At 45.4% G+C, this 16,617-nt stretch overlaps 4 protein-coding genes across 4 annotated transcripts; 2 read left to right on the forward strand and 2 right to left on the reverse strand.

The window, feature by feature from the left end:
* The first annotated feature begins 262 nt into the window (after window positions 1–262).
* LOC131294978 (zinc finger protein 880-like) lies at window positions 263–3,393 on the forward strand. The gene is made up of 3 exons (XM_058310174.1): window positions 263–517; window positions 664–784; window positions 928–3,393. Exons 1-3 carry the CDS (start codon window positions 504–506, stop codon window positions 2,257–2,259), a joined length of 1,467 nt encoding a protein of 488 aa, XP_058166157.1. The 5' UTR covers window positions 263–503; the 3' UTR covers window positions 2,260–3,393.
* A 2,063-nt stretch (window positions 3,394–5,456) lies between these two features.
* Window positions 5,457–7,994, reverse strand: LOC131293010 (annulin-like). The gene is made up of 4 exons (XM_058321088.1): window positions 7,940–7,994; window positions 7,309–7,863; window positions 5,717–7,224; window positions 5,457–5,645 (listed from the first exon to the last, which is right to left on the reverse strand). The coding sequence occupies exons 1-4, from the start codon at window positions 7,992–7,994 to the stop codon at window positions 5,457–5,459; spliced, it is 2,307 nt and encodes a 768-aa protein (XP_058177071.1).
* Window positions 7,995–9,256: 1,262 nt separating this feature from the next.
* LOC131293011 (annulin-like) lies at window positions 9,257–11,794 on the reverse strand. Its single transcript, XM_058321090.1, has 4 exons — window positions 11,740–11,794; window positions 11,109–11,663; window positions 9,517–11,021; window positions 9,257–9,445 (listed from the first exon to the last, which is right to left on the reverse strand). The coding sequence occupies exons 1-4, from the start codon at window positions 11,792–11,794 to the stop codon at window positions 9,257–9,259; spliced, it is 2,304 nt and encodes a 767-aa protein (XP_058177073.1).
* Window positions 11,795–13,481: 1,687 nt separating this feature from the next.
* LOC131293012 (annulin-like) lies at window positions 13,482–15,959 on the forward strand. Its single transcript, XM_058321091.1, has 4 exons — window positions 13,482–13,524; window positions 13,590–14,168; window positions 14,249–15,753; window positions 15,810–15,959. Exons 1-4 carry the CDS (start codon window positions 13,482–13,484, stop codon window positions 15,957–15,959), a joined length of 2,277 nt encoding a protein of 758 aa, XP_058177074.1.
* Window positions 15,960–16,617: the final 658 nt, after the last annotated feature.

The following is a 16,617-nucleotide window of genomic DNA, read 5'->3' on the forward strand; positions in this document are numbered from 1 at the left end:
TTGGTAATAAAGTCGCGGGCAGAAGCATCTGGGTTTCACCTTAACAATCTCCCTTGTGTGTCCTACTTGTCGCGAGTTTGTTCCACTTATTTCATTAAAACAAAAAAACAAAACTTTCTATGTTTATCGCATCAATTTTATCACTCAATTTGCGTATCGTGCAAATAGGCCTTCAACAACAACCTGTCACTTGTCATTTCGTTCGTTTTCTTTTTATTTTGAAAAGTGTCAAATCCAAAAACCTGTCCACAGGTCAAACATCGCCGGACGACGGAGCGAACGAGCGAACGGGGGACGTAAACACGGGATTTTTCTCCAAACTGGGGGCTACCCGGGCAAAATAGGCCAAAGAACGCCAACCGCCTAGTCCTTGCAATCCAAAAAGTGCCTAACGGTGAAGCTGCATCGGCTACCCAGTGAATACTGAACATCACCAAACAAACAAACCCTACCCCCCCACACAAATCTCCCCCGTTTGTGCAAATGTGCGTCTTTCGTAAGCCATGAGTTCCTTACAGTAAGTATTCCTATTTTGGAGCAAATATGTTCCGCGTAAGAGTATAATAAGAGTGCGTTTATTAATGTTGTATTCCTATGGATTTGCTGTGATCTTCATGTCACCCGCACACTGTTTGCCCCGTTGGATCGCGTTCGATGGCGTAGTGCAAAAATAGAAAACATTTGCAGGCTCTGTTTGTCCGGCGATGGCACTTTGGAATCTATTTTTGGTGATAGTGAAAGCGATGCGCTTCAGACGATTATCTACGACTGTACTTCGATTAGGGTGAGTGGTCGAGCTGGACATTGCGATCGAGTTCGGTCGCTATGTTTCACTGGAGACGCATGGGTTGGGTTTCGGAGTACACTGTGCGCTGTAGCTATATTTAGGTTCAACATTTTGATCACTTTATGTTCTTCGACTTGTAGATTCTACCAAACATGGGCTTTCCGTCGTCGATCTGCAGTGTTTGCAAGACGAAAATCGAGTGCTTCCATCAGTTTCGCGAGCGCTGCATAAACAACGATGAGTATCTACGATCAACGCTGGCTGTGGAAACACAGGACGAAAACGAAGACGAAGAGGAGGAGGAGGAGGAGGATGATGTGGTCATAAAGATGGAACCAGAAGTGCTACTGGACGAGGAACGAAGCGATCTCGACCAGAAGGAGATCGACGAGAAGGGCGACGCAATGATTGTTGATCGCAACGACAACGAAATCAACCGACCGGTCTTGGAGACTGCAAAAAATACGAACGGAAACTCAGAAATGCGACCAGCTGAACGAGAGATTGACGACTGGGATGAATCCCGTTCAAACGATCTCGATTCGGTTGGCAACTCGTCAGAATCGCTCAGCATTCAGCAGGATTTGTATCTGTCTCCGGAGCTAACGTACGGTGCGCTACTAAAGTGTGAGTTTTGTTCACTGGAGTTTACCGTCCTGGAGCAGCTAAAGCGCCACATTACGAGCCACAAGGAGGAACGAATCTTTCAGTGCTACTACTGCCCGAAAACGTTCCATTTTGCCAAAAACCTTAACATGCATGTCGAATATATTCACTCGAAGGCAAAATATGCTCAAACGCAGTCAACTAAGCTGGTCGCCAGGCAACAGTTCCTCGTCCACAGCAGCAGCAGTAACAATAGTAGCGTTAGCCAGAGCACTAACGGTGGCCTAAGCCCGATATCTCCGCTGCTGGACAGCAGTGACTGTTTAAACAATAATACCATCCCGAGCGGTGCCACCGTAGACGTCGGCGCAGGCTTAAGCCTTAATATAAACCTTAACGGTAGCTCGGGCAGTAATGGGACGGTTTTGGGGCGTAACATTACCGCAATACGCTTGCCGCTCGCCCGATCAACGTCCCAGGGCGAGTCACGCCGAGCTGGTGTAACGCAACCGAGCGACCGAGGGCTTGGACAGCATGAATGCCACGTATGCCACCAGAGCTTCCCCGATACGGCCAACCTGCGTCAGCATATGCTCTTGCACGCGGGGGAAAAGCCGTACAAATGTGATATCTGCTCGAAATCGTTCTTTAACGCTAGCACGCTGAAGACGCACCAGCGTATCCACAGCGATCAGAACCCGTACCGTTGCGGTACGTGTACGAAAATGTTCGACAATGCGCGCAGCCTCGAGCTGCACCATCGGACACATACGGGCGAAAAGCCGTACGCGTGCGATGTGTGCCTGAAAAAGTTCTCATGCTCATCAAACCTGAAGCGCCATCGGAAACTGCACGATCGCGACTAAATATGAGTGGGGAGCGAAACAACGAAATCCAAACTGAACGACCATGCCGTGCCATTGCACTTCAAAATGCAGCGGAAGAAAAGCTTTCCCAACCATCGATCGGTAAAGATTATGAGCACACACGAGCTTAATGTACACGGTTGTTGCTGAGTAGAACGAAGGAAATACGATGGGACGTAGTCCCAAAGCGAAAAGTAAGGATGTAAATAGTTCGCACCGTGGTGCTTCCAGATTATGGGGAGTAGTAGGAGTGAATCTCAGCATATCCTATCGAGAATGTGTCCGCTGTAAAATTGACTGTGCATTTACGTAAAAGTAACCTTTGTTTTAATCAAAAGCTAAATGCCTCACACAACGAAGTGCTTCCCGGGTTCTGCTGGTGTGCCCCCGCCACACCGTAATATTACTGTTTCTTTTATGCACTGTTACAAACGATGTTGTTGAAAAGTGGATCAATATTTGGATCTCCACATATTCCCCCAACCCCTCGGAGGATCAAGTATCGATTCTCCCAGGGTGTAACATACGCTCTTCCAGCTTCTAGTGCGTAACATAATGTTTAAAGTCTCACACAAAACCACATAACCGCTAGGACGAAACCAAAACGACTGCATAGTGCGTAGCCAAACTATCGACCGATTCAGCAAAAGATGCATTAATTATTTATATATTTACATTTGGCAACCGATCGCCCAAATCGATCGGTTATTGCCATCCGAGCTTAGCCGGGCATGTTTAGAAGATGGAGGAAAGGTGTACAACTAACGCATGCTACTAAAAAAAACCCAGACTAACCGAAAAAGTTCCTGTTCTACCAAACGAAGCCGAAGATCCGAGCTAGAAGTGAGGAAGAAAAATGGCAGCTTTCTAATCGTACGATGCCACTTTGTATTTGAGCTTTACGTTAATTGTTTGTGATTATTATTAATTTTAGTTTAATCAATATTTTATTTGGTTCCTAGCAGAATGAAGGGGTAGCAAGCAGAGTTTAAATGGGCAGCGGAAATGGAAAGTTACGAAAAACAAAATTATCTACACGAAAACGAACGCCACAAACTTTACATAACATTGTATTACGCCAATGTGGTTCTAGTCAATTGTGAAAGAAAAAAAATAACAAACGATCGGCGAATAGGCCAAGGCAAGGGGTAGAGTAGAGTGTATTGTACCAGCAGAGTCATTTATGTACGCCAGTTAAAATTTAATTTGTTTACTGTTAATTGTTTTATGTTTTATTGAATGTACTTTTTAATTTTATTTTAATCTCTACTGTCCGCTCGCAAATGCCGTTACGTGAAGGTAACCCGTAATAAATGGTCAACATCTGAATGAATGTTCAATTGCTAGCGTTTATAAATATGCTGGGAATGGTCCAACCGAATAATAAACGAAAATTATGGAATAAATCGAGCTTTCAAAGATTTTGATGAAATCATCGTTTCAATGCTTGCATCCTCTTTAGCACAATGATCATTGAATAAACAGTAAAGAATGATGAATCCTGCTACAGGAAGTCTCTGGCGGTTAATCCCCTTTTTGTTTTCATGACTCATGTTAAAGAAGGAAGCACTCCTTTCCTTTTTGTCACAGAAGTACGCTAAACATTCATATAATATTTACAGCTGCATGTTCTCGGCTTCCCCGATAGACGCATTTGATCAAATGGGAATCACCGTGGCATTCACCAACCCTTTTCAATCTAGGTGAAGTCTACAGTAGTGTCGTTTCTGCAGATGAATCTTGATGCTCTTGCTACGCGACATAGAGAATTTTATGCGCAATCTTACTGCATGAAACATCCACACGTTGTAGGCGTCTGGAGGTCGGCGTTGGACGCGATCATCACGCTGTTGAGCGAAGAGAAAAATTAATGAGAAAAAATCAACGGACATTTTTATTCGCCCATCCCTTGGAGGGGATTTTGGTTGTTTGGAGTTGTTCGCTCTCGACTACGAACCACTTGAAATGGTGGAAAGATATCGCATGTTTAGCTCGGTGCGTTGTTTTAACAGTTTCCCTCAAGCATTCCAATCGATCGGAGCGCAATTCGTGGTCAGTCCGTGTTCACAGACCGCACCGTGTACGTCACGGGTTGTTGAAGGGTCAGTTTTAATTAGAACACTAGACACTCCCTCGTGAGATAAAAAGTGCGAAACCGGTGGCCCCCGACCGGGTGCATGTATTGCGATCGGTTTAAAATCGGTTATTGTATGTTAATTGCAATTAATTGCCTATGCCGCACAGTTTGATGTGCTGCACTATGCACGAGCGGTCTTACGTTTGCTAGAGTTACCTTTATTGGTGCCACTGAGGTCCGTCCGGTCGCTTGTTTATTCTTCCGAGAGCTTATCTGCGAAACGGTTGTTTCTTGTCTGGTTGCTCTGAACAATTTTTTAAAAGCAACCCATCCGTTGGAATCTACGAGTAAGGACAACGTGTTTGATAAATAAAGTGACATCATCTTCCCTCTGTGTCTCAAACCTGAACACGCGTGCCATCGAAGGACAGGTGTGTTGTGTAGCCAAACCCCAACCGAAGGTGAAAATTCGTGTTCCATTCTCCTAAAACAAGGGCGTGCTAGGTGTAATACGCTAAAGATACCGGTTGGATTAACGACACCTACAACGCGCCTGTTCTAAATTTGACCACCGGTACCAGTGGAAGCCATTCGGGCAACAATTGTAGAGCTCTAGTGTGCCGCTCTGTTTAAGGTAGCACGATGGGAACCAAGTTAAGCACTTGTTGGCGGGCGATCTTGCGTGATTATTGCAGTGGGTCACATCCAGACAAGTCGCTCAGTGACGTGCCGGTCGCGAATAGTGCAGTGTCGAGGCGAAATCCTTTGGTTAACCATCCCATCATCTCCTGGAGAATGGCGAACAAAACTGGTGAGTTGAGTAAGTGATCGACATTGATTGATCGCAGCTAATTTACGACCTGCAGTAAAATGTGAAGCCATAAATTGTACATTTTACTACCTCTGACTGGGTAGGTTGAGTTTGATTTGAGTCAATCGTGAAATGTGAGGTTATACATAAGTGATTGTAAACATCAAAATCATTTATCCTTGTTTCTGTATTTATTTATAAGTATCCATGGATTACAGAACGCGTTTTTCATTTGGTTCATGTAAATAAATTTGTTGGAATATTACATAATTTGGTTACAAATATTGAAGTGTGTCTCATAATCGCAATTTAGGAGAAGTAGAGAACTTCGTTTAATGAATTATTTTCGTTGGGTAGTGACACTTCGAAGGTCAGCGATCCTACAACGTCACTCAACTCTTGCGAGATGAATTTAGCCGTAATCTGGGTAGTGCCCTCGGCCGAAGGTATTATCATAAACACCACTTCACAATTACCTCTGGCGTCGATAGGATCAGCCTGAAAAGTTAAATAAAATAGACGATAAGATACATTTTTGTATAACGAATTCAGATTCCTTCCGAACTTACAGGAATGGACAAAGATTTACAAAGCCCAGAACACTCGATGTGGAACAGCCCGTCGGTGATGGGAACCGGCAGTGGATTTCGGAATGCGGCTGTAATCTTCAGCGACGATCGCAGGATGGGATCGCTAGCCAACTGCAGATGAACGGTTGGCTTTCGCAGGCTGTAATCCTTCTGTGAATAGTAGCCATGGTCGGTGCCCTCGACTGCCGCGAAGCTAGACACCTTGAAGATGGCCTCGTCCATCCCCGGTTCGTAGTAGTCGTCAAAGACAATCGGCACTTGGATCACTTCCTCACCGTTTGGTTCGATGGTAATCGAAAATGGGTGGCTAGCGATGCTTTTTATATGCTTGCCGGTATAAACGATGTGATCGAGATTGATCCTTCCCTTGATGGAGTGCACCTGATCATCGGAAATGTTCCTGATCAGTAAGAGAACAGTGAAAGACTCCCCGAACCGGGCATAATCGTTCAACTGGAGCTCAAACTTAACATCATCGTTCTTAGCATTTGATTGATCTTTTCCTCTTGCCAGTTTAAGATAGTGCTTAGTGAGACAGCTTTTTCCGAGTTTCAGTGCACGCAGCATGGTTTGCTTTTCCTCAGTCGACTGCTCGCCGCATTTGTAATTTTTCGTAATGTCCTCCCTTTCGTCAACGCCGACTGCTTTGGTGCTGATGAAGCGACCAATTTCGGTTGTATTCATTCTAACTAGCTCGAGGGATTTGCCCGGTCCGCGGTAACGCCAAACCACGCTGTCTGCGTTCACTTCCGAAAACACAAAGTCACAATCGTACAGCATGTTCACTCGTCCATTCTTAATGGCCAGGACTGGAGCCGGACCGAGCTTGTAAATTCCATCCGATGACTCCTGTGGTGTCCCGTCAATCACCTGCCACCCATCGTACATCTCCGAATCGAGATCGTGGCGCTTCAGCCAAACCTCATTCCACACGTGAAAGTTCCACACACTGTCTCCGGAAAACTCTTTCTTATTGTTTCCCTCCTCATCTACGTACTTGTCGATAGTCATAGAACCCTCAGTGTCGTGTGCGGAAGTGAAATTCGTTACGATACGGCACGGTATTCCTAGGGCCCGGCAGAGCGTCCCCAACACTCCGGCAAACGCGAAGCACTGCCCATACAGTATAGGGTTTCTGTCAACCGGGTCGAGTTCTTTTTGTTGGTAAAATTTTTGTAGGATCTTCACAGACCCCGTCCAGGCACTTGGAGCTGTGCCACCCCTGTAATCACCACTCCAGTTACCAAGTAAGACGCCATAGTTATCGTTACTATTGACAACTCCCGAAAGTGCCCGGCATACTTTAACCGGATTGCCTCGGTAGGTAGCAGAAACTCGGGCAACATCTCCAAGCAACCAAAGACTGCAGTCCAGGACGTTTTCTTCGTACTGTCCAAGTTTCCACTTGTAAGAATTGAAGTTTCTGGCACTTCCCTTCCATATCATGGTCATGTCCTCTAGAACATACTCCTGGCGTTGATTTTCATCTGGATTTTTAAAAGTAAGTTAATAAAATAATATTATACTCCGCTTGTCAGTCCGAAAATGGATGTATATTATGAAATACTCACCATCCAGAAAGACAGGATCCTCGGGACACCATGGATTAAACAGTAAATAGAAAGTCTGACCAAGCGAATAGCGAACTTCATCGAATCCTTTAGATTTAACATTAACGATCATATGCCACCTCGATACCGATGCATTCGGTGACGTTTTTATCGCAACGGTAATTTCCGTCAACCCGTTCTCTAACGTTTGGGATGCCTGTAGGGTGGCGGTCCAGTCCATGTCCTGATCTTCTTCCGTCACGCCGTCATCACTCTGGAGCGTCATGAAAACCACCGTACCATGACCATGGCAGATATATTCCCCTCGTATACTATCGACCGCAAGGACCAGCGAAACGGCGTCCACCTCGGGATTGATCGGTCGGTTGCAGTGAAATTTCAGCAGGAACTCCTGCCCACGGCGAACCACCAACTGCGACGGCATTCCGTTACCCCGAGGCGTGCCCATCATTTCAAACTTGTCCGTATGATGCTGAGTACCATTTTCCTCCACGCACGTGTCGATCCGTTCGATCTTCAACTCACCCTCACGGTTTTCCAACTCATTCTCCAGCTCTGTATCGAAAATAACACGCAATCCGTTCGTTAACTGTAAATTCTTTCATCCTATCAGTCCACACTGACGACTTACCATTATTCCCTGGCCAAAAGGCAAACGGCAACTCGTGCGGGGCGGTCACTTCCATTTTGCACACCTTTTAAATGTTAAACGACAGAAGGGACAGTATACCGTTACTAATGTTTGACACGATCGTCTATCGGTGGCCACGCCAGACTTGCAACTGAACGCTCGACTGATCATGATAGGTCCATTTATACGACTGTCTGCCGTACGGAACCGACCAGCCCGGCGGCGTCTGCGTGAGTCAGCCCGTCAGTCTTCGGTTATTATTAAATCACAAACGATGTTCACGCGAAACTGAGCGGAGCCGCATCCCCATTTCTTTCGGCGAAAAAATTGTGGGACGACGCGGAACTTTTCGTCATCGTGGTGACGTTATTTTCGGCATTCTTTGCATTCAAAACAATCCCGAAGGAAGCATGAAATTAAATCTTTTGCTAGGCCTGGTCATTGTCTTATCAGCAAGTTCCTGTGAAATATAAATATTTCTGCCAGTCTGATTTTGACGCGTAGAGAGTAAAAGTGTATCACGGTGCCGGGGGGGCGGGTCAACCATAGGGTTTTATGTTTACTTACAATTTAATGCTTCGCGAGAATTTATGTGCCGCGTTTGATTACGTCATGTGATAATGGAGCTATGGTCAAATGTTTGACCATTCTGGAATACCCTTAGATAGCGGGACGTATACTAACTAACCGTGAAGGCAGAATCTAAGAAACGTAAGAAGGTGCTATGAATAGTTTCTTTTTCTCTTCCGAACTGTTAAAAGCTTGTTTAAGTCATATATGTTTTTGGATTCGTAATAAAGTTTGTTGTTAATCGCAAATTCAATCGTAATCATAAAAAATTCAAAATATGTTATTTTATTTAAAAAGATATCATAAACACTTTAAAAAATTTAATGAAAGTAGATGACTTGAGTAAGTGATCGACATTGATCGATCGCAGTTAATTTACGACCTACCGTAGCCATAAATTGTGCATTTAACTACCTCTGGCCAGGTAGGTTGAGTTCGATTTGATTCAATCGTGAAACAAAATGTTATATCGAGATCAACCTACACTCGTAACATAGTGGCAATAGTTATTTTCTTATGTTTGAATGATTTCGCTACAATGAAATTTTCTTTCGTATGAAATTTTCTCGAGCATGTGACGTAATACATAAGAAAATTGTATCAAAACATCAAAATCATTTAATCTTGTTTCTGTATTTATATATTCATGGATTACAGAATACGTTTTTCATTTATTTCATGTAAATATATTTGTTGGAATATTACATAATTTGGTTACAAATACTGAAGTGTGTCTCATAATCGTAATTAGGAGAAGTAGAGAACTTCGTTTAATGAATTATTTTCGTTGGGTGATGACACTTCGAAGGTCAGCGATCCTACAACGTCACTCAACTCTTGCGAGATGAATTTAGCCGTAATCTGGGTAGGGCCCTTGACGGAAGGTATTATCATAAACGTCTCTTCACAATTACCTCTTGCGTCGATAGGATCAGCCTGAAAAGTAAAATAGAATAAACGATAAAATACATTATTTTATAAAGGATTCAGATTCCTTCCGAACTTACAGGAATGGACAATGTTTTGTTAAGCCCAGAACACTCGATGTGGAACAGCCCGTCGGTGATGGGAACCGGCAGTGGATTTCGAAATGCGGCTGTAATCTTCAGCGACGATCGCAGGATGGGATCGCTAGCCAACTGCAGATGAACGGTTGGCTTTCGCAGGCTGTAATCCTTCTGTGAATAGTAGCCATGGTTGGTGCCCTTGACTGCCGCGAAGCTGGACACCTTGAAGATGGCCTCGTCCATCCCCGGTTCGTAGTAGTCATCGAAGAGTATCTGCACTTGGATTACTTCCTGACCGTTTGGTTCGATGGTTATCGAAAATGGGTGGCTAGCGATGCTTTTTATATGCTTGCCGGTGTAAACGATGTGATCGAGATTGATCCTTCCCTTGATGGAATGCACCTGATCGGAAATGTTCCTGATCAGTAGGTGAACAATGAAAGACTCCCCGAACCGGGCATAATCGTTCAACTGGAGCTCAAACTCAACATCATCGTTCTTAGCATTTGATTGATCTTTTCCTCTTGCCAGTTTAAGATAGTGCTTAGTGAGACAGCTTTTTCCGAGTTTCAGTGCACGCAGCATGGTTTGCTTTTCCTCAGCCGACTGCTCGTCGTATTTGTAATTATTCGTAATGTCCTCCCTTTCGTCAACGCCGACTGCTTTGGTGCTGATGAAGCGACCAATTTCGGTTGTATCTATACTAACCAGCTCGTGGGATTTGCCCGGTCCGCGGTAACGCCAAACCACGCTGTTTGCGTTCACTTCCGAAAACACAAAGTCACAATCATACAGCATGTTCACTCGTCCATTCTTAATGGCCAGGACTGGAGCCGGACCGAGCTTGAAAATTCCATCCGATAACTCCTGCGGCGTTCCGTCAATCACCTGCCACCCATCGTACATCTCCGAATCGAGATCGTGGCGCTTCAGCCAAACCTCATTCCACACGTGAAAGTTCCAGTTACTATCCTTGGAAAACCCTATCTTATTGTTTCCCTCCTCATCTACGTACTTGTCGATAGTCATTGAACCCTCAGTGTCGTGTGCGGAAGTGAAATTCGTTACGATACGGCACGGTATTCCTAGGGCCCGGCAGAGCGTCCCCAACACTCCGGAAAACACGAAGCACTGCCCATACAGTATAGGTTTTCTCTCTTCACGTTTCAGTTTCTTTTGTTGGTAAAATTTTTGTAGGATCTTCACAGACCCCGTCCAGGCAGTCGGATTTGTGCCACCCCTGTAATCACCACTCCAGTTACCAAGTAAGACGCCATAGTTATCGATACTATTGACAACTCCCGAAAGTGCCCGGCATACTTTGACCGGATTGCCTCGGTAGGTGGCAGAGACTCGGGCAACGTCTCCAAGCAACCAAAGGCTACAGTCCAGGACGTTTTCTTCGTACTGCCCAAGTTTCCACTTGTAGGGGTAGAAATTTCTGGCACTTCCCTTCCATATCATGGTCATGTCCTCTAGAACATACTCCTGGCGTTGATTTTCGTCTGAATATTCAAAAGTTAGTCGATAAAGGAATATTATACATTCGCTACATATATCACGAAATTGGATGTCTGTAATGAAATACTCACCATCCAGAAAGACAGGATCCTCGGGACACCATGGATTGAACAGTAGATAGAAAGACTGACCAAGCGAATAGCGAACTTCATCGAATCCTTTAGATTTAACATTAACGATCATATGCCACCTCGATACCGATGCATTCGGTGACGTTTTTATCGCAACGGTCACTTCTGTCAAACCGTTCCCTAATGTATGAGATGCCTGTAGGGTGGCGGTCCAGTCCATGTCCTGATCCTCTTCCGTCACGCCGTCACCACTCTGAAGCATCAGAAAAACCACGGTACCGTGGCCATAGTAGATATTATCCTTTCCTATACCATCGACTTCAAGGACCAGCGAAACGGCGTCCACCTCGGGATCGATCGGTCGGTTGCAATGAAACTTCAGCAGGAACTCCTGTCCACGGCGAACCACCAACTGCGACGGCATTCCGTTACCCCGAGGAGTGCCCATCATTTCGAACTTATCCGTATGATGCTGAGTACCATTTTCCTTCACGCACGTGTCGATCCGTTCGATCTTCAACTCACCCTCACGGTTTTCCAACTCATTCTCCAGCTCTGTATCGAAAATATCACGCAATCCGTTCGTTAACTGTAAATTCTTTCATCCTATCAGTCCACACTGACGACTTACCATTGTTCCCTAGCCAAAAGGCAAACGGCAACTCGTGCGGGACGGTCACTTCCATTTTGTACACCTTTTAAATGTTAAACGGCACTAGTGACAATATTCCGTTACAAATGTTTGACACGATCGTCTATTAGTGGCCACACCAGTCTTACAACTGAACGCTCTACTGGTTATGATAGGTCCATTTATACGACAGTCTGCCATACGGAACCGACCAGTCCGGTGTCTACGTGAATCAATCTTCAGTTATTGTTAAATCACAAAGTGTAGAGAGTGAAAGATGCTCATAGTGCTGGGTAATCAAGCATACTGGTATAGTTTTTCTTAGACTTTTATGCTTCGCGAGAATGTATGCAGCCCGTTTGATTACGTCATATGATAGTGGAGAAGAGAAAAGATGGTCGCTGGAATATTGCATAGATTACAATGGAAAATAAATACAAAACTTTTAGGAAATATGACCGTCTACACAACTGGGAACCCTTATCCGACATGTTTTCCTGAAAATTCTACCAAGAGAAATGGTATGCCAGAATTATTATAGCACAGAAAGTCAAAAGAAATATTCAATCATTCTGAAATACCCTTGGATAGCGAACCATATACCAACTAACTTTGGAGGCAGAAACTAAGGACCTAAGCTCTTAACTAAGAAACTAAGGAAGAGGTCGTTATGAAGATATTAATCAGCAGCAGAGATGATTTGTTTCAACTGGAACCACGAAACAATATGGGCTAGAAAGCATTTAACATAAAAATAAAAATATTTTGGAAAGAATATTATAGTTTAAGCTGACAGTGCAACATAGATAATCTAACTTAATAGGCTCCAAGAGATTGTGTGTATTCTTATGAAAGTAGATGGATGGCCGAATCAATCTAAATTGATGCTGTTATCGTCGTGATTCTATTACTGGCGTTCCGTTTTGGTAAATACTAACTGTTGAAAGTCTGTTTGAGCCATATGTGGGGTTGGGTTTGTAACAAAGTTTGTTGTCAATCGCAAATTCGATCGTATTCATAAAAGATACAAAATATTTTATTTTAATGAAAAAGATATCGTAAACACCTCAAACATTTTGTTGGAAATGAAGAGTTTCAACAAACCTTTATTTCTAGATTTAATTTAAAAACTTAGACTTTGTCTATGTGTCGTAAATTGAAAAGTACCTTGAAATACATTTCTATCTCGATTGACACCCCATGTAAGAATCTCTGACATATTTTAATGCTCGTTTTCGTATTAAAGTTGTATTAGTGATAAAACTCTGAGTTTGTTACAGGGTGTTGATTACAAATTGTTACTTTTTAGTTTGCAACAAAATTTAGCTATGTCGACTCATTGCTTGTGCTTGCCACGTGCTTCCTAAACCAGGGGTCGGCATATTTCGCTCTGTGAAAAAAATGTAATATTCTGATTCGCATGTGATGTTTTGCGTCAATCCCGGCATCACAGGGAGAACAAAACTTTACCAACCCCTGGTCCTCGGCCATATCCAATTGAAATTGGATTATACCCGAGATGTAGTCGCGTATGGGAGCAAGTCTTTAACCAATCGGAATATCAACCGTGCAATGGGAAACACGGGTGCGAATTCGATAAGCAACATTTCGTTTTCTACGTCGAAAATATAACACAAGTGGTAGCCCTATAAAAAGGACTACAAACATATCGCTCCGACTTGCGCGAGTGCACGAATCTACCCCAGTGTAGGCAGTGTGAATTTGTTAGCAACCTGTAAATCATGCCCCTCTCCAACGAAAACCGTATATGGCCAACACGGAAAGGTAAGCGTAGGGTGCAGCTGCTCCGGTGTTTAACCGATGTAACCTTCCCACAACTTTTCTGGTAGTGGCCGCTAACAGTACGATCCAGGATGTGCTGGAGGTGTCGATGTTCAATCTGTGCTTGGCGGAGAATGGACTAAAATTCCACACGGATCGGTACGAACTGATGAGCGACCTGCGGCCATCCGGCAAACCGGCACAGTTGGTCGTACGGCGTGGGGCCCCATTCAACGTGAAGTTGCAGTGCAGTCGATCGTATGATCCGAGCGTGGATACGATGATGATGATCCTAGCGCTCGATCCGTACGGCTCGGAGAATATCACGTTTGGCAATGGGACCGAGGTGAACATGGTGGTGGAAATGGCAGGTTCGGGGAACAGTCCTGTCTATACAGAGCCCGAGTCCGAGGCGGTCCCCGACCTGGGATGGAGTGCAGCTATAACCGGGAGCACCAAGGAAGCGGACGGCACGGTAACAATTACGTTGGCAATTACGACACCTGCGCAGGCATCAGTGGGAAAGTACAATCTGGGGGTCTTCTGTCGGTTGGACACGAAGGACACCAAGTCTTCCTTTAAATTTCCCCTTCCGCTGTATTTGCTGTTTAACCCTTGGTGTGAACAAGACGCTGTTTACCTGAAAGGTATTATAAAAGGAAGAAGCTCTAGGGTTATTATCTTCAGTGGCTAAACGTATTGGTGATGATATTGGTGTTACTTGCAGATGAGGCTGCACGCCAGGAGTACGTCCTGAAGGACAACACCATGGTGTGGAAACAAACTCCAGCGAGTTCGGGTATGACAAGCTGGAACTTGGGTCAGTACGAGCAGGACATACTGGACTGCTCGTTGTTTGTGATCGCAGTACCAGGCCGTGTGCCAGCTACGTACCGTGGAAATCCTGTTCGGGTCGTTCGAGCCCTTTCCGGCGCCCTAAACATTAACAACGGCCCTGGGGTGCTCGAGGGACGCTGGAACGGTGACTATGCCGACGGAGTGGCACCCCAGGCGTGGTCTGGTTCCGTGAAGATTCTACAGCAGTTCTACAGGGAGGGCATGCAACCGGTCAGATACGGCCAATGTTGGGTGTTTGCCGGCATCTTCGCAACCGTCTGCCGAGCTGTCGGTATACCGAATCGCATGGTGACCAACTTTAACTCGGCACACGACTCCGAGGCTTCGCTTACGCTAGATTTCTTTGTCGACTCAAGCGGTGGCACGGATGGAAGTATGTCGTCCGATTCCATGTGGAACTACCACGTGTGGAACGAGGTATGGATGACTCGCCCCGACCTCGGAGCGGGCCTTTACGATGGATGGCAAGTGGTGGACGCGACACCGCAAGAACTTTCCGACGGGATGTTCAAGCTGGGACCAACATCCGTGCGAGCGGTTAAAAATGGTGAAGTAAACCTAGCGTACGACACGGAGTTTGTCTTCGCTGAGGTAAACGCCGACAGGACGTACTGGGTTACTCGAGGAGACAATAGTGTGCCCAAGCTGCTCGAGATTAGTACGGACTACATCGGGCAAGATATAAGCACCAAGGTGGTTGGGAAAAATGAACGAGAAGACTTAACGAGCGCATACAAACACCGCGAAGGTACGCCCGAGGAGCGTCAGGTGATGGCCAGTGCACAGAGACTCGGCTCACAGCGGTTTTCCAGCAATGCGGTTGTCAAAATGCTTCTCGTTCCTCACTACGAAAACGCCAGGGCGAACGCATCATCCGAATGGGTAAAACTGGAGCTAAAGACCTACAAAGAACACCGTCTGGGCGAGCCTTTCGATATAGAGCTTTCGATCACCAACACCCTTGCGGGGCAAACGGTGCAAGTGGTTGGAACGCTTTGGCTGAAGCATACCGACTACACCGGTAAGCGCTCGGAGGACATACAAAAGATAACGATCGATCAGACCATCCAAGCGGTCAGTTCGGTCCCCATCAAAGTGTCGATACCTTTCGCCGAGTACAACAATCCGGCCTTCGATCAATCGCATATCAAGGCACTGTGTGTGGTTGAGGTACCCGGTACCGATCAGACGTTCTTTTCTCAGCAGATGTTCAACCTGGCGACACCGGACATTTCGATGGACCTCGTAGAAGACCCTTCGAGCAAGGGAGGGTATACGGTCCAGGGCTCGTTCAAGAATCCTCTACCGATCCAACTATCAGCTGGACGGTTTCTCATCGAAGGATCAAGCCTCACGAAACCATCCGAGCAAACGGTAGGCATTGGTTATTCAGTCTCTACAAAGATTCTACGTACTTTTTCTCTTTTCAGTACGATTCCGTCCCAGTCGGAGGCAACGCGTCTTTTGTCTACCGTTTGAACATGGCGTACAAGGGGCCATCGGTCGTTTGTGCTCGCTTCAGTTCGAATGAGTTGAAAAATGTCCATGGCCATTTGGAATTCGATCTTTCTAAACTTTAAAAAACTAACCCATGCCGTTTAGTTTCAGCCAATGCTGGTTCGGTACAAACCGCTCCGGAAAATACTTTCGAAGTCTTTGAATAATGACACAATTCCTTATGGCCGCTATTAACAGCGCACTACATTTAAATACAATATATTCATGAAAATAAATAAATTATATTTAAACTCTATAATGTCACTCCATAAAACTTGATTCACTCACATGAGTATCACATTCCGGAAAAGCCCTTAGGAGGATCGAGCTTATGCTAACGGACTTCGATGACGTACAGTGACGTCAATCGGAACGATCCGATATGCAAGCCGGGACGGTTCGGACCGCCACTATGACATCATCCCTGCGCTGCGAACAATTCGCTCAAATGATCGGCTTCGCGCCACAATTCATCTTTCTCTTCTCGGACGCCCTTTCAATCATCGCAAACGCCTCCCAAACGCATGATTCATGAACACGCTGACTTGACAAATGGTCTTATGTTGGCCCGAGGGTGGAATCGCATCCCCGCGGTGGGACCCCCTTTTGATATGCGAATCAACAAAAACATTCCGGATCCGTTCGCTTCGTTCGTGTGCCGGCGTTAAACACCTTTCCGAGACCATGCCGAGCTCGGGCCTACCGTGTGTTTGTGAGGAGATCGTGCCGCGAAGTTCGCGT

Source organism: Anopheles ziemanni, chromosome 2, assembly GCF_943734765.1.
Source record: "Anopheles ziemanni chromosome 2, idAnoZiCoDA_A2_x.2, whole genome shotgun sequence".
Classification (NCBI taxonomy): Eukaryota; Metazoa; Arthropoda; class Insecta; order Diptera; family Culicidae; genus Anopheles; species Anopheles ziemanni.

Bases quoted from the DNA above. Each gene is read 5' to 3' on its own strand.
- LOC131293011 (XM_058321090.1), bottom strand. From the start codon at position 11,794: ATGGAAGTGACCGTCCCGCACGAGTTGCCGTTTGCCTTTTGGCTAGGG. The intron at 11,664-11,739 runs GTAAGTCGTCAG...TTTTCGATACAG, and splicing joins CTTTTGGCTAGGGAACAATG to AGCTGGAGAATGAGTTGGAA. The intron at 9,446-9,516 runs GTAAGTTCGGAA...TTTACTTTTCAG, and splicing joins ACAAAACATTGTCCATTCCT to GCTGATCCTATCGACGCAAG.
- LOC131293010 (XM_058321088.1), bottom strand. From the start codon at position 7,994: ATGGAAGTGACCGCCCCGCACGAGTTGCCGTTTGCCTTTTGGCCAGGG. The intron at 7,864-7,939 runs GTAAGTCGTCAG...TTTTCGATACAG, and splicing joins CTTTTGGCCAGGGAATAATG to AGCTGGAGAATGAGTTGGAA. The intron at 5,646-5,716 runs GTAAGTTCGGAA...TTAACTTTTCAG, and splicing joins GTAAATCTTTGTCCATTCCT to GCTGATCCTATCGACGCCAG.
- LOC131294978 (XM_058310174.1), top strand. The intron at 785-927 runs GTGAGTGGTCGA...TTCGACTTGTAG, and splicing joins ACGACTGTACTTCGATTAGG to ATTCTACCAAACATGGGCTT.
- LOC131293012 (XM_058321091.1), top strand. From the start codon at position 13,482: ATGCCCCTCTCCAACGAAAACCGTATATGGCCAACACGGAAAG. The intron at 14,169-14,248 runs GTATTATAAAAG...TGTTACTTGCAG, and splicing joins AGACGCTGTTTACCTGAAAG to ATGAGGCTGCACGCCAGGAG. The intron at 15,754-15,809 runs GTAGGCATTGGT...TTCTCTTTTCAG, and splicing joins CGAAACCATCCGAGCAAACG to TACGATTCCGTCCCAGTCGG.